General features: G+C 41.2%; 1 protein-coding gene across 1 annotated transcript in view; it reads left to right on the forward strand.

The window, feature by feature from the left end:
• DCBLD1 (discoidin, CUB and LCCL domain containing 1) overlaps window positions 1-2,668 on the forward strand; it is a 47,161-nt gene extending 44,493 nt beyond the window's left edge. Inside the window, exon 15 of the mRNA XM_061366191.1 lies at window positions 341-2,668. Within this exon, the coding sequence (XP_061222175.1) occupies window positions 341-858 (518 nt within the window). The 3' untranslated portion in view covers window positions 859-2,668. The remainder of the gene's footprint in view (window positions 1-340) is intronic.
• Window positions 2,669-14,382: the final 11,714 nt, after the last annotated feature.

Below are 14,382 nucleotides of genomic sequence, written 5' to 3' on the forward strand. Positions count from 1 at the left end.
TTTGTGGATCTTAAGGCAATGTCCTTTTGTCCAGTTTGTTGCTAATATTTCATTGACTTATCTTGGGTTTTAGGGCTTTTGAGTATACTCCAGAAATGATGTTATTTTATTTGGATGGGTAGGTGGGGAAAGGGAGGGAGGGAGTAAGAAAAGGGGTGGCTTGCTTGCTGAAGAGGGTTACAGGACCAGCACTGGGGAAAGGTTTTCTCACATTCTTAATCACCATATGTTTGATACAATCAGAGTCATTTTTCAATATAAAATACATATCTATGCATAAGTATTGTATACCTAAAATAACCATTCTATGCCTTATTGAGCAGTTCATGCTTCCTTTTAGATTATCAACAGCCTCTCATGATCGGGACTGGGACGGTGACACGGAAAGGATCTACTTTTCGACCCATGGACTCTAAAGATGAGGGAAGAAGGGGGAGTTTAGAGTTCGAAAATCACTACCACTGTCCAAACAGAGCTAACCGGCATGAATATGCTCTGCCACTGACCAGCCAAGAGCCTGAATATGCCACCCCCATCATAGAGAGGCACATTACAAGAGAGAATAACTTCCCTTCTGAAAACGGCTACAACATACCTGTAATCTCATCTCAGATACACTCGCTTTCTGCTGGCAGCTTCTCTAGTTCATGTAAGACCGAAACCATGAATGGAGACTATCAGACACCCCAGAGTGTCATAAACTACGACAAACCCAAAGTTAACGGTGTTCTGACCTCTGTGAGCTACAGCACAGACTACCAGAAACCTCAGCCCAATGCCCTCGGGAGCGAGGGTTACTCGACACCCAGAGACTGCCTAAAACCAATAAGCCAGACAGCAATGACAGCTCTCTTGTGATCTGCCGGAGCAGGAGAGACACAGAGCGCAGGAACGTCACTGCACAGCTTTCTGAAGCGAAAACAGAGTTTGGAAGGACTCTGCTGCGGGAGGCAGAAGGCAAACAAGCCCCTGTGTACATAATATTGCAGTCTTGCTGGGTTCTGACATCTGAAGAAAGCATATGCTGTTTATCACTGTTTATAGCAAGAGAGATGTTATCAGTGAAGACTGTACATCTTATTTTCTGTAACTGATCTCAGTGCTCCACTTGCAATGTGTGCAATTTGTACATAGCTTTTATTTAAGGAGAATTTCTTAAGTTTCCTTTTCACCTGGGAGACTGAAAGAACTACAGAAATACCTATTTAAGGAAAACAGTCCTCCTTCTCCGTCTTTGTTTTACCTGCTGTTGGCAGCTGTAAATGGTGTATCTTATGGTTGTGGTGATTCATCTCCTTTCCTATAACTGACGATAGTGCATCACTGTAGTTCTTACTGGGAGGGTAAAAGAAGCAAAACTACTTAAAGCATAATGTGCACAAGAGAAGGCAGCTGAGCATTTAAATTACGTGCTCAAACCCACCTTCCTGGCTGCTGTTTTAGCAGCAGTTCTTACATGCTTGAATTTGATCTGTTGTATGACCTGAGCCCGTCTAACTTGCTGTTCATGATAGAAACAGGTAGAAAGGCTGAAACCAGCTCTGGGTTGAAGCCAAGGTGATCACTCTGCAATAGAAAAACAAACAAACAAACCCAACACCTGTCAGTCTGGGGTTTGGGGTTTTTTTCTTTAGGAAGTGTGTGTGAAACCAAAATTTGAATTTGCAGCTGGGAATTAAATCCTCTTCAAGTCCTAGCTGATGCTTTTGCTGCTAAACTAAAAGGAAATCTGTTCCTTGGCACAAAGCAGGAAACTTCCTGAACTCTTCATTGCTCCAGTAGGTAATTTTCTGTCTTACAAATTTCTATTTGAAATATTTTGACGAAGTAAAACATGGTGTGTGTATGGCTTGGCTTGCTGCGGCAGTTAAATTTGCAAGACGGCAGATCAGCACAGTTGTGTTAAAATAGTTTTTCTTTTGCAGCTAATGCTACCCTTAATTCTGGTTTTGGACAAACTTGAAAAAGCACAGGGATGGGTGCAATGTATTATACAGTAGCTGGCTTCTCTTTCAGCAGAGGCGTCATTGAAGCAAAACAGCTTCTGGTAGCAACTGGGACTGTCGGCTGCCCTTCTACCTGCAGTGCTTGGAGCGTCACTTTGGATTTGAAAGCTTATCCTAAATTGTCTTCTTGAGAAGAAGAACAGTGAAAGCACAAGGTTGTGAAATGAGACTAGTAAAACCTGAGCTCTTCAAAAGCCACTATCTGAAGGCCCTCCATTTCCTTCATGTAAATGTGGGATAATTTGCAAAGGATGCAGCAAAGATCCGTAGTCTGTTCTCAGCGTGCTTTCAGATCCTCGGGTGGAAAGTGCTCTCAGAGTACAGACTAGCTGCAGTGGTACTACTCACAAATATTGCTAAGTCCAGCCATACCTGACCTTAAGGCAAGCTCTCAGTGAGTTCTTTCCATATGCTTGTTTTGTGGCCATTCCCTCGTGTTGCCACACCATGCATGCGATTCCTGTGCAAAGAAGAAAGAGTCAAGGTAACCTTGTAGCCTTCCTGTGTTTGCTGTCAATACAGTTTCTGTGAAATGTCTAAAACACCTCAGGTCCTGAAGCAAAACAGCAGCAGCCTGTTTGTTAGACCGAGCTGGGCAGTGTTGTTTACCTTCTGTTGTTTACATGTCTGTGTAAATAAAGAACACTGGTATTTGTAAATCAGTCACACAGGCCTGCTGCTTAACTCAGTGCACTTGATCATCTCTGCGCACTCACTATTGTCACATATCCCATGGGGTGAGAAAGAAGTGTTCCTTGCGCTCTGCAAAAGCGTCAGTTGCACTGCTGCAATTCACGGTCCCAGTGTGACAGGCTAAGAAAAGATCCTTACAGTGCCCCATTTAGCCTGGCTCTTCTGTCCATAAGCGCTGAAGAAGCAGCAACCGCAAACAGCACTGCTGTGGGATTCATATAATTGAGGGAAGGATGAGGGTGCCCTCCTGATGAGCCTGAAACCAATACTCTACCCACACTGCAAATTAGCGTGGCTTGTCACCTGACAAACAAGCCGGACTCGGTAATCAGGGCTACTCCCCACCTAATGAGGCACCTAGGCAATGCAGCAGTGCAACAGCACCAGCCACAGATGACACTGCTTGTAGTATAATGAACTTTTTCATGCCTCTGCCACAGCAGCATGCTACAAGTGTCGAAAGGGTTCTCAGTAGCATGTGCCCATTTCTGCCACCATTTAAACCCATATTAAAGCAGTTGGTTTAGTCTAATGAAAAGCTGGATCTCAATTTGTACCTTGCCTTCATCTCCAGTCCCCTCATAAAACCCTGCAAAACAATGGCTTAAGATGAATCCCCAAACTTCTCCATCCTCCCTCTGTCACAGTAGCTTGGTGCTGACAGGCACAGAAGCAAGCACAGCAGCTCTGTAGTTGATCACAGCTCACCATTATCACTGCCATGGTGCTTCATGGTTCACTTCTGAGTGAATGCTGAGGGCAGTTAACGCAAAAAGGCTTTTCCACCTCAGCCTGGCAAATAGGGAGCTTCTAGTGACCCTTACAGCAGATATGCAAGGGATCTTCCTACCTGTGCAGACTCTCTGTCCTAACGGTGGTGGAGATACTAAATGCTGGTGTAGGAAGGAAGAGGGACTGCCTCAATCTTCCCAGTGATAGTGCTTATCCTTGTGCTCATCCTCTGAACAGCTTCTGACATACTGGTACCTCAGACTCCAGCCTGTCTACATCAGCCTGTTCTCACCATCAAAACCAGTCACAGGATTAACACAGGCAGCCTCATCAAACAACACAGGCTTCAAAGTCTTCTTTCCACAGTGAAGGTTAGAGGATGAGCCATTCTGAGACATTTACACACTTGGGAGGGCTGCATTAGCTCTGGGTTTCTCTCAAACATCTTTAGAGATTGTGTGAGAGCAGAGTCTGATCCTCTGATCAATGGAGACACTCAATAGCATTTCCGTACCAAACTTCTTTCCTGAGCAGGCACTCCCAACAGGCCCGAACAGTAAAACTAAGCCAGAGTTCACAAGAAGGTTAAATATTAACTGATCATAGCACCAAGGGCCTGCCTGTCCCAGCTGCAGCCAATATCAAGCCTCTGACTTTGGTAGAAGAGTGTCATGTACTGTAACTGCACATGTCTCTGACCAAAGGAACGGAAGAAGACAGCTCTTGAAGTAAGAAAGTGTACAAGATGATGTACGCTACCTACGACTGAAAACAAACAATGCCAGCTTAGCATGCGTTCCCAGCTGGTGCTTATCTTTAGAAAGCAAACAAACAAAAAACCCAACAAAGCTTCTGAAACACCACAGAAAAAACACAAAGGGTTTTTGCTCGCAGCAGCTTAGGCTGGTGAGTAGATTGCAAATTCTTATTCTTCTGTGAAGTAACTTTCCAAACACTTAATACAAATACAATACAAAACCTTTTTCTTTTTTCCTATCAAGTGTATGTAAAGAGTATTTCCATATTTTGTTTAGCTGCTAGAGTTCTAACATCAGATATTAAACCCTACCTTAGTACCTAGCAGAATCTTTGCATCCAACAGGCAACAGATTAAAACTAGTCCTTGACTTGAATACTGGAACTAGGATTTCCCAGCTCACTGGATGTACTACTCAGTCACTCATAGCATCACCTGCTTATTTTACTGCCTTTGGATCAAGCAGCCAGCTTCACCTCCCTCTCCAGACATTGTTGACAGGCTGGGTTCACTCAGCTCAGCAGCCCACTGGCTACAGCAGTCTCTGCATAGATGGGGGAAGGCAGAAAAAGCACTGAGGCCAACCTCCACCCCCTGCACCTGATGAGCAGTGTAACCACTGAGCTAACATGGCAGCAGTCACAGCAGCACCTTTAGCACCTCTCTGCTTTAAAATGGGGAATCCTTTCTTCAGTATTTAAAAAGTCCACATGAGGTTGGATTCCAACCTTTGGAAGCAGGGTGTGAATCCCATAGCTTGTCTGCATTACCAGCGTGGCTAAAACCAGGAAGACTGAGGTTTTAATACAGACCTTCCTTGAATTTTTCCCACAAACTGCCATTTGGTAGTTTTTCACTCAGTGAACACATTTTAATGGAGCACCGTTTAGGCATGAAATATTCCCCACACAGGATGGGACTGTCAGGCTGTAGGTCTTGTTGCAGGAACTGACACTTAACTGTGTTTATCCATTTGGTGGATTGCTATCATTAAAATATGTATGATTTGATTTCCATGGTGCTGAAGACTTATCCTGTGCAGACACATGGCAAGGACTACTGCACTCTCCCCAGCACCACTCCATCACTGCCAGACTCTCTGAACACATTACCATAAGCTGAGCTGCTCCAGGACTCATCTCCATTGCACTGCAGGAAAATGGGCTTGTGGCACCAGAGGCCTTGCAGGGCTCAGGTGATCTAATCTGCATCTGCAACACAGAGCAAACCAGGTGACCAGTATCAGAAACTGGTATAGCTCTTGTCTCTGACCTACACCCACAGGTGAATGGGAGAAGTGTTAAGGGAAACCCCCAGTCAGCTCTGTTGCAACATCCTCAGTAAGCCCCAGTTTCGCATCCATGTAATACAGGTGGCAATCATCTGACATGAGGACTCACCCAATTGCTATTTCTGAGGCATCTAAAAACCACAGCAAAAAAGCACTACTGCCATAAGAAATTACACTGTTTACATTAATTTACTCTTAACATCCTTTGACCTTAAATCACCAGTGTTGCATTTCAGCAACACTTTCAAAAATGTGCGTATAAATTCACCACTGAGGTAGGTAACAAAAACTAAATGAAGTGCAATTATTTGTCTGTGTCCTGGCTTTTACCAGTAATTTTTCCCTAGTTTAGTTCAGGAGGGCAAGTAACAAAAAGAGTTCTGTGACACTTAACAAAGGAGTTGGTGGTCTCACAGCAAGCAGTCCTGCTCACCCTGTCTCCAAAACCAGATTAGCTCTGCTCAGCAAGTGGATGTCTGAAGGACACCCCTAGCCTGCAATCAGTCCAGACCCAAGGAATGACAAGGTTGTGTTACTGCATTCCTTTTCTCCTCATTATTTTCCATAATAAATGTTCCATACTGCCCTTTTTTTTTTTATTTCAATGTCAGCTGTGATGCAATCTTGCACTGACCTCCAGCCTCCACTGTGATAGCACAGCATGGGGTAAATGAAAGCAGAACTTATCATTTCATTTGAAACTCATCAGTGGTGTTGATGCCTATACTGAAAATCACCCTGCTATAGCTGTGTGGGGTTAACAAGACTAACAACATTATGAAGAAGCAGCACCAATGCCTATGGATTATTAAAGATGAAATACGTTTCAAGGAACGTGCTTATTTAAAGGGAAGTTGCCACTTCTGCACAATCACTTTCAAACTTAAAATAGAAACTTTTCCTGAGGGTTTCTTTTTTTGAAGCCCCCAGTACAGTCCTACCATCCATAAAGGACACACAAGATGGGGTCAAATAAAGCATTTCTAAACTAGATAAAGTATTTTAAAACTAGATAAACACAAGAGGGAATACATCCTTAGTCGGGGAAAACTCATGTTATCCATGATAAGGAGGACGCCTGTGCTATCTCACTGCATAGTCTAGACATGAGAATTTGGAGCCTTTTCATTCAGACTTCACCGATTTGTTTAGGCTTGGGCTCACATAATGCATCTCTAAGTCCTGAAAAACATTTGCCTTCTACAGTACGCAGAGGTTATTCAGTAATCTCTTGTCCTGGGTGAGTTAATTCATTATTTACTCAGACACTCGCAACACGGCTACCGAGCTGCCACGTGACATCCAAAACATTATCGATCATTCCATTTATTTTTATACATTTGCATGTATTAGAAAGAGAAACCCAGGAAGAAGATAGCTTGATTAAGTTGAAACATATTTTTTTCAGCATAGCAAAAAATATCAGCTAACATATATCACATTATACTGTTACTGAGGCTTTTGTGTCCCGCTAACCACCCTGACCTGACCTCAGAAATCTGTAATTTTGACAAAACAAAATTTGTAACAGAGCTTGCTGGAAAAGCTCCTTTAATGATTTGCATTATCTGCTCACCTGAAGAGGAGCAGTATCTGTGAGTATCCAGCATTTCCTCCTATGAGTCCAATCTACTAAGACAGGTGAGAAAACTTACAACATAACTAATTATTCAAAACCTATGATGTTCTCTCAGCCAACAGGTGACAACAGACAATATTAGACTTTAAAAACACGTATGTGCTGCCTATTAGAAGGCAGGCAAAAAAGTAATGCCAAAATTCCAGGCTTAAAAGAAACACCAAGAACAATTTAGTACAAACAGTATGGAAACACACATCAGTGGCTGAAGCTTGACAGGGAGCTTATGAGAAGTCCTCCTCCATGAGAAGTGGCAGACAGCAGAGAGGGTGGTGATGCTTGACATAAAAGGGGACTAAAGATTGCAGAAAGACTGTAAGTTGCATTACCCACCACCCAGCCTCTGGTCTGAACAATATAATGCCTTGAGCATGTATTAGGAACTATAGCTTTGATAAATGTATTTTACAGAGCTTAATTTCTCTGACCCAGGCAACTATTTCACAGATGGACAAACTGAGACGGAGATGCTGCCACTTGTCCACAGCTGTAAGCAACAAATGAAGCCCACCCCAAAACGTAAAGACCTCTGAAAACACTGACTGCAAACATGCAATAAGTCCTCTGTCATGCAGCGAGAGAAGACAGGGGTGATAAATACTAAAAGGAGCTGGCAGACCTCACTTGAAGAGGCAGCTTTACTTCACATCTATGGCTAAGCTTTTTATCCTTAAGTGACACCATCTGTTCTGACAGTTTTATAAAATTTGAATAAGGTGACCTGGATAAATCATGCCTTTTACATGGAAATGCTGGAGTCATATGTGGACATAGAAAGGTTGTGGACAGCTCATGCAACTTCCCTTCCACAGATATCCAACCACGTTCAGAATCTCATTGTAAAAGGCAGCACAAGTCTTTTTTGACACCCACAACCCAAAGCAAGCCACCATTTTGGTAACAATGCTGCAATAAATTATCTTACAAATACTTGGCAGATGACATTCCTAGAAGATACCCTTTAGGATATTTCATTTATATAGCTAACTTTTTGACAGAGGAAGTCACACTCCACACCCCGCCTCTCCTATTTATAATACAATCACATCACCATACAAGGATCAGCATCAGAGGCGTAAATATTTTATGCCACAGAGCATTTTACTAACAAGTTCATTGATCACCTTGTTAATGACAACAATCAAGGTCTGGAGACTGCACTATCATTTGGTGGTCCCTGAAAGCCAACAGCAGTAAAGATAACGCTGGGTCAATGTGAACTGGCCTTCCTCTTTCCTCCAACCAAGGCGCTTCTGTTCAAACCTAGACTAGAACAAAACTTAGTCTTTCATTGCCACAGTGTGACATGACCATGAGCAGCCTCTGTTCCAGCAAAGATCCCAGGAATGCAAACAGGCTGACTGAATATCATGATTGAAGAGCACTGGCAAAGTGCAGGCAGGAGTGTTTACAAACCTATCCAGTATCTGGTTTCATGTTTTATCAGGGCATTCAGTCCCTTCTTTTGGGAAGACTTAATCCACCCACAGAAAAAAATTTCACTGGTTGGATGTAAGCTTGTAAGAGCAGAGCATCCATTTTAAAAGTAACTGATTTTTAACAAGTCATGAATCTAGAGCTATATGAAATTATAACTGTCTCTGTGTGTGTGTATGCGTGCTTGTACATAGGCTACAATAATACAGAGGACAATTTTTACCATTACATGTGTCACCCTCAAAGCATTTGCTACAGGACGTGAACTAGACTGGATGTTTGTTATCTTAAGAACACATGTTAATAGAAATAGATCTAACGAATAAAGTTACCCTATTTTTTAAATTAAAAAGCCACCAGCATCCGAGCTACAAAACAATAGGTTCCATTTCTTCAAGGCTCTTCAATGCTGAAGATTTGAAGGAAGCTGCTGCCCCCTTTCGGCATTAAATACAAATGCAAACAGGACCAAAACCTAGTGTTCTGACTGCAAATAGCAATTACTACATAATAGACAAGTTTTGGTGTTGAAAATAGCATAAACCTGAGACAGCCTGAAGTACACTTGCCTGTTTAACCAGATCACTCAAGAAAACCACATTAACTTACTAAGACATAGCAGTCTAATACATAGAAGTGCCCTTTCATTTCAAAATAAAATCCGTTTCAAAGTTAGTAGTATGTGACCTGGATTTAAAATAACCACTTTAGGAGCATGACAGATGTGAAAAATTTCTGCTAGCTCTCTGAATCGTCTCATGACACCCTACATCTGTTGTAAATCAGCAGAACACCTGAGCTGTCACACAGGACAAGTAAGATCAAATAAGTAGGAAGCTGTGCAGTAACACTCACTGGACAGCTATACAGAAATCCCCACTTATCTTACATAAAAGCCCATTCCTTAGTTCCAAGCCCAAAGCTGCCAACCAGCAGCTGATGTACATACCCACTGCAGAGTTTAAGCCGCAGCACCCCCTGGGAATCCCTTCCCATGGAGCCATAAATAACCATGTAAATTATAAATTAAATCAAGAGGAACTGATGCCTTTGTGGACATAACCTAAAGGCTCTTATCCTATAAAAGGATTGGCATGGGCAACCCACAGCAGCCTTCTTCCCCTGCCTTTAGCCGAGAAAGGGTCAACAGTGGCAAACTCACTACTGGTTGTTGCAACAGGGAACACCCAGTTCCTTCACAGAGAAGTGAACAGGAACACCCCTTCATGTCTGAAGGAAAAGCATTCAGGGCAATGACATTCCCAGCAGCATAAGGCCAGTGGATCGAATGCAGAGCTGCTCCAGTTCAGCAGCATGACTTAATGCTTCCATTCCCTTAAAGAAATTGGTAACAAACATACACACTGGACAGCAGCAGATAAAGTATCATTTAAAAAAGCCAAACATGCCAATCTGGTTTATTCCATTTTACAGAAGTAGTATTTGTGCAAATATTTAGACAGCCAATAAGACAATGCAGATGTAATCAGCAGGATTTACAGAGATTTACATATGTATTTGTTAAGCATTTGAAGACTTGCAATTTAACCTAAGTTACCAGATGCTTCCCAAGCACCCCTGGTTTCCAGCAGTACGGGCAATCCAAACATGTCTGTGAATGCCTATACTCTCACTTTACTCTGTTTTTACATTTCCCTCACCTCCTGTTTGAGATCCAGCATTGGAAAGGCAGCAGAGGGCTGGTGGCCCCACAGCTGACAGAGGGGAATCTAGGGAAATGGCTCAGGCTGGAGCTCAGAGGAGCAGTGCTTTTGCATTTCAAGAAGGAGATTTACAGAAATACAGAGTGCAAAAACATGAGGGAAATGCGATCATAACCTAAAGCAGAAGTTACAGAGAAAAAACAGCACAATTTTAACCAGTTTTCCTGGATTCTTCTTCAGGGCTCGATGCCCTTCTAGCATACCTGTCACAGGGGACTGGAAGAGCACATTCCTGCAGAACCTTCAAAACACTGGCAGCTCCAATGCTCCAATCGTTGGGACACCTGGGAGAAATAAGTCTTGGCACACTGAGCAGGAGGCTGACAGAGACACCAAATAATTGTGATGGGTGATGGACTTAAACACTCGTGTGTGGAAAATCCACCCAAGTGGCTTCAATTATCCCTTATAAAGGGAAAACCCTTGAAATATACCACTTGGGCCTTACTCAGCTCAGAAGCCCCATTTGTCCCCCACACAGGACAGATGAGGGTGTCAGGAGCAGATACCAAAGTACATTTGCAGCAGGGATACACGAGGCAAACACAGGTAAGGTCTCTGAAACATGAGAAGCAATAACTGACCTGTTGAGAAAAGAGTAATTAAAGAAGTACTTTTCCTTCCAAGTCAATTCACCACTTCTGAACTCCTGGGTTTCCTTCCAGCTGTGAAACTTCTGAAGAAGTTTCTGAAGATGTGAAATCACATTGTATTGGAAAAGACACGCTCTGGACAAAAAGGTAGCACAAAATATTTTAGGTGATTTTCTTTTCATGTCATTAATCTGACATTTTAACTGGCAAAAATGGACTCCTTACACATAACTTAGCTCAGGATGTGTTCCTCTTTTCTATCATGTGTAAATCATGGGGAAAAAAAAAAGCAGATTACTCTGTGACCGTGGTCACTGGGAGCAGCCACTGAGGTCTTTCAGTCGGGTACTGGGACACAAAGAAATTCGGAATTATCTTCCTTGACCCCAGCTGACATAAAGAAAATTCTTTTTTTCTCCTCTTCCCGTCTGTTTTCATCTTCATTCATAGTTGCCTCTAATCCTCTGCTTGTTTTGTGACAGTTAAAGTTTTCTTCCCATTCCCTCTTCCTTCCATCTGCTGAAGTCACTCATGTCTAACCCTTCTGAAAATTTTAGAGCTAAAAAATAAGTACTTGCAGCTCTAGCCCTCACCAATTGTGTACATCTTTTCATCCAGCATGAATCAGCCTTGTCTATTGAGACAGTCCAATCCTCACACTCTTCTACTCTCTATTTACACATTCTCAATAAACCCTTAAGTACTACTGTAATTATACTACTACCACAGTTACCATGCCATTACCTTTCATTTGAGCTCTCTATTCATCCAGATGAACCTGATGCTGTAGGGAAAGATGACCACTCAAATACTCGTGAGAGGTTAGTTTTTAAAAATATAATTTGAGACACAAAACAAACTGAATTAAAAAGACTTTACCATCAGGACTAAAAAAAAAAAATAAAAATCTAAGTTGAAGGATTTTTTTTGTAGCTTAGTTGGAAAACTCAGAATATAGTTATTCCTAATGCATGGAAAAAAACCAAACAAAAGATGGGGGGGGGGAGCTGGGGGGAAGGCAGTTTCCACAATTTTACCCAAATGACTTAATCCTTTGACAGGTCTGGGTCTTTACAGCTCTTCTTAGTCCAAGGTTTCACAATATATCTGGTATTATTATACAGCCAAACACTGCAAATACTTCATTTTTTCTCTTTTACTGAAAAACATGCATCAGAAAATGCATCTCAGTGAAATCTGGGACATGTCCTAGAACCTCAGCTTCTTTAAAAATCTGCTACTAACCATTGCTGGCCAATACTGGATTAGTGTCAAAATTCGTGTTATGTAGTTTCTGTTTTCCCTCATATTAGCTTTTTGGGCGGGTATGGACTACATGCTTAAGAGAAAACAAACAGAGATGGGTGTCTGTATTTTATATATCAAACCGGAAGAAAATTAAGTAACAGTCTGAATTAGGTGCAGAAATCACTGCAATGAAGAAGAGTATATTTATTTACAGGCTAATAAAAAATATATTATATTCAGCTCAACAAGATGTATACATTAATTGCAAAATTTTCTATCTGCTACAGAAAAGAGTAATCCATGATGCAGTAACATTTGGACAGATACAATAAATACCTCAATTTTGCTTGATACAACTGCAGATTAATATATATTGAGACAGATACAAACTATCTTCTCTTCCAGGAATACAATTCTACAAAGAAAATACTACATACAGCCTTTGATCAGAGTTAAATTTATTGCCATAAAGCACTTTCCTTAACTTACATGCTTTTAATTAACATTGGTCCTAGATGCCAACACTGTCCACCTTTAGCTTAAAATACAACTGTCTCACTGAAGATTTTTATAATAGTCAAGAAATTATCTACTAAAAAAAAAAAACACCCTGCAAAATTCTCTTCAGAACATTATTTAAAAAAAAAAAAGTATATATACACACACAAGTAAACCGTTTTACACTTTAAAAAATAAAAATGAAGTCTGAGTATTGACTTTCCTCAGAAATTTTTCCAACTCCATTCAACCCCTGGGAATCAGCAGGACTGGGTCTCCCAGTTACTGGCTAAGGGGAAAATACTAATTTGCCTATTGAATCTGGAAATTCCAGTTTGCAAGACTTTTTTTTCAGTTTAAATATTAATCTCTAAGTATCTCAGTATGTCTACAACAAACCAGCATGTTAAATCAGCTAGTAGGAGAGACTGTAGTGTCTGAGCAAAATCCTTCCATTAAGGGCTTTCTAAACAAAGATTACAAAAACTGCAAGGAAGGAGATCTGGTGATAATTTACTGCTACCTGATTAATCTATTCCTAGTCATTCTCTTCAGCAACTGTTCCTTCTGTTGATCTGATATAAAGGTTAAACATAGGCAGGATAAGAGCAGATAAAGGGTCCAGCAACTTTCATAAGATGAAGAAAAGAGCACAGCATGATGAGAAACTGGTGGACGAGGAATGTTAGGAAAACAACTGTAGAAACACTCTCCCATTTCAGCCTAAAACTGATCAAGAGTATTAAGTTGAAAATAAGTTGTGCCAAAGACAAAAGGAAGAACAAATAAATTTAAAATTTCACCTTTCCCTCAAATAAAGGGAAACTGTACAGGCAAATTTAGAGCCAGACTAATTGGACAGACTCATTCCTTACAACTGCAGGAAGATTTCATACAGCAGTGATTTTCAAAGACAAGACTACTCAGCTTTGAACAATCCTTTCTGACAGAGAGGACATTGGGTGTTCCAGGCCACAGACAGTTTCAGAGTGAATTCTGCTTGAACAGCTGTGGGAAAAACACAAACCTGGATGCAGAGCTATGGCAGTAGATTCAACTGCTAACACACAGCAACGTGTCCTCAAGTTTCTGAAGCTTCAGAAAAAGAAACATGCCTGAGGACTTGTTTCTTCTTCACACAGTTTTATTTTTAAATACTAGTTTCTGTTTGGTGAAAACTGTACAGCTTTGACTATTTTAAAAACCTCCAACAGTATGCTGTATGACATAGACTATTATAAAAAGTGAACCAAATAATGTTATTCCACTGAGTAAGTGGAACTCATGCACGCACACACACGCAGACACACACACACAAAATGATCATGTAAATAGCCAAGTTAAGGGATTTATAAATAGCAAAATCTTTGAATAAAGTATATACATTTTTTCAGCTTTTTCTATAAACATATATATAGTGCTCCTAGGAGAGACAAGTAACCGTGTTCTACATCACAACTTAGAACATAAGATTAGTTGATGTTACTCTAAAGGCCTCTGAGGTTTTTTCTTATGTATGTACATCCTACACAGTAACACTTACAAAGATGTCTTTTCACATTAGTTCCTCTCTCAATGTACAAAATCTTTTCACATTACAGTTCAACAGCCTGCAGAGCAGTGAACAGGAAAGCTGGCATTGCATGCTGAAATAATAAATGTGATTACAATGTAGAGCTTGCACATGGAGAGTGCTGTACTTTCCCAAAAGATCTACAAATGGAGTATGTGAAACTGGCCAAGAAAACCATCCTCAACATTCCC

This window comes from Neopsephotus bourkii, unplaced genomic scaffold, assembly GCF_033783945.1.
Source record: "Neopsephotus bourkii isolate Nb327-2 ecotype Australia unplaced genomic scaffold, CSIRO-AGI_Nbou_v1 NB_1314, whole genome shotgun sequence".
Classification (NCBI taxonomy): Eukaryota; Metazoa; Chordata; class Aves; order Psittaciformes; family Psittacidae; genus Neopsephotus; species Neopsephotus bourkii.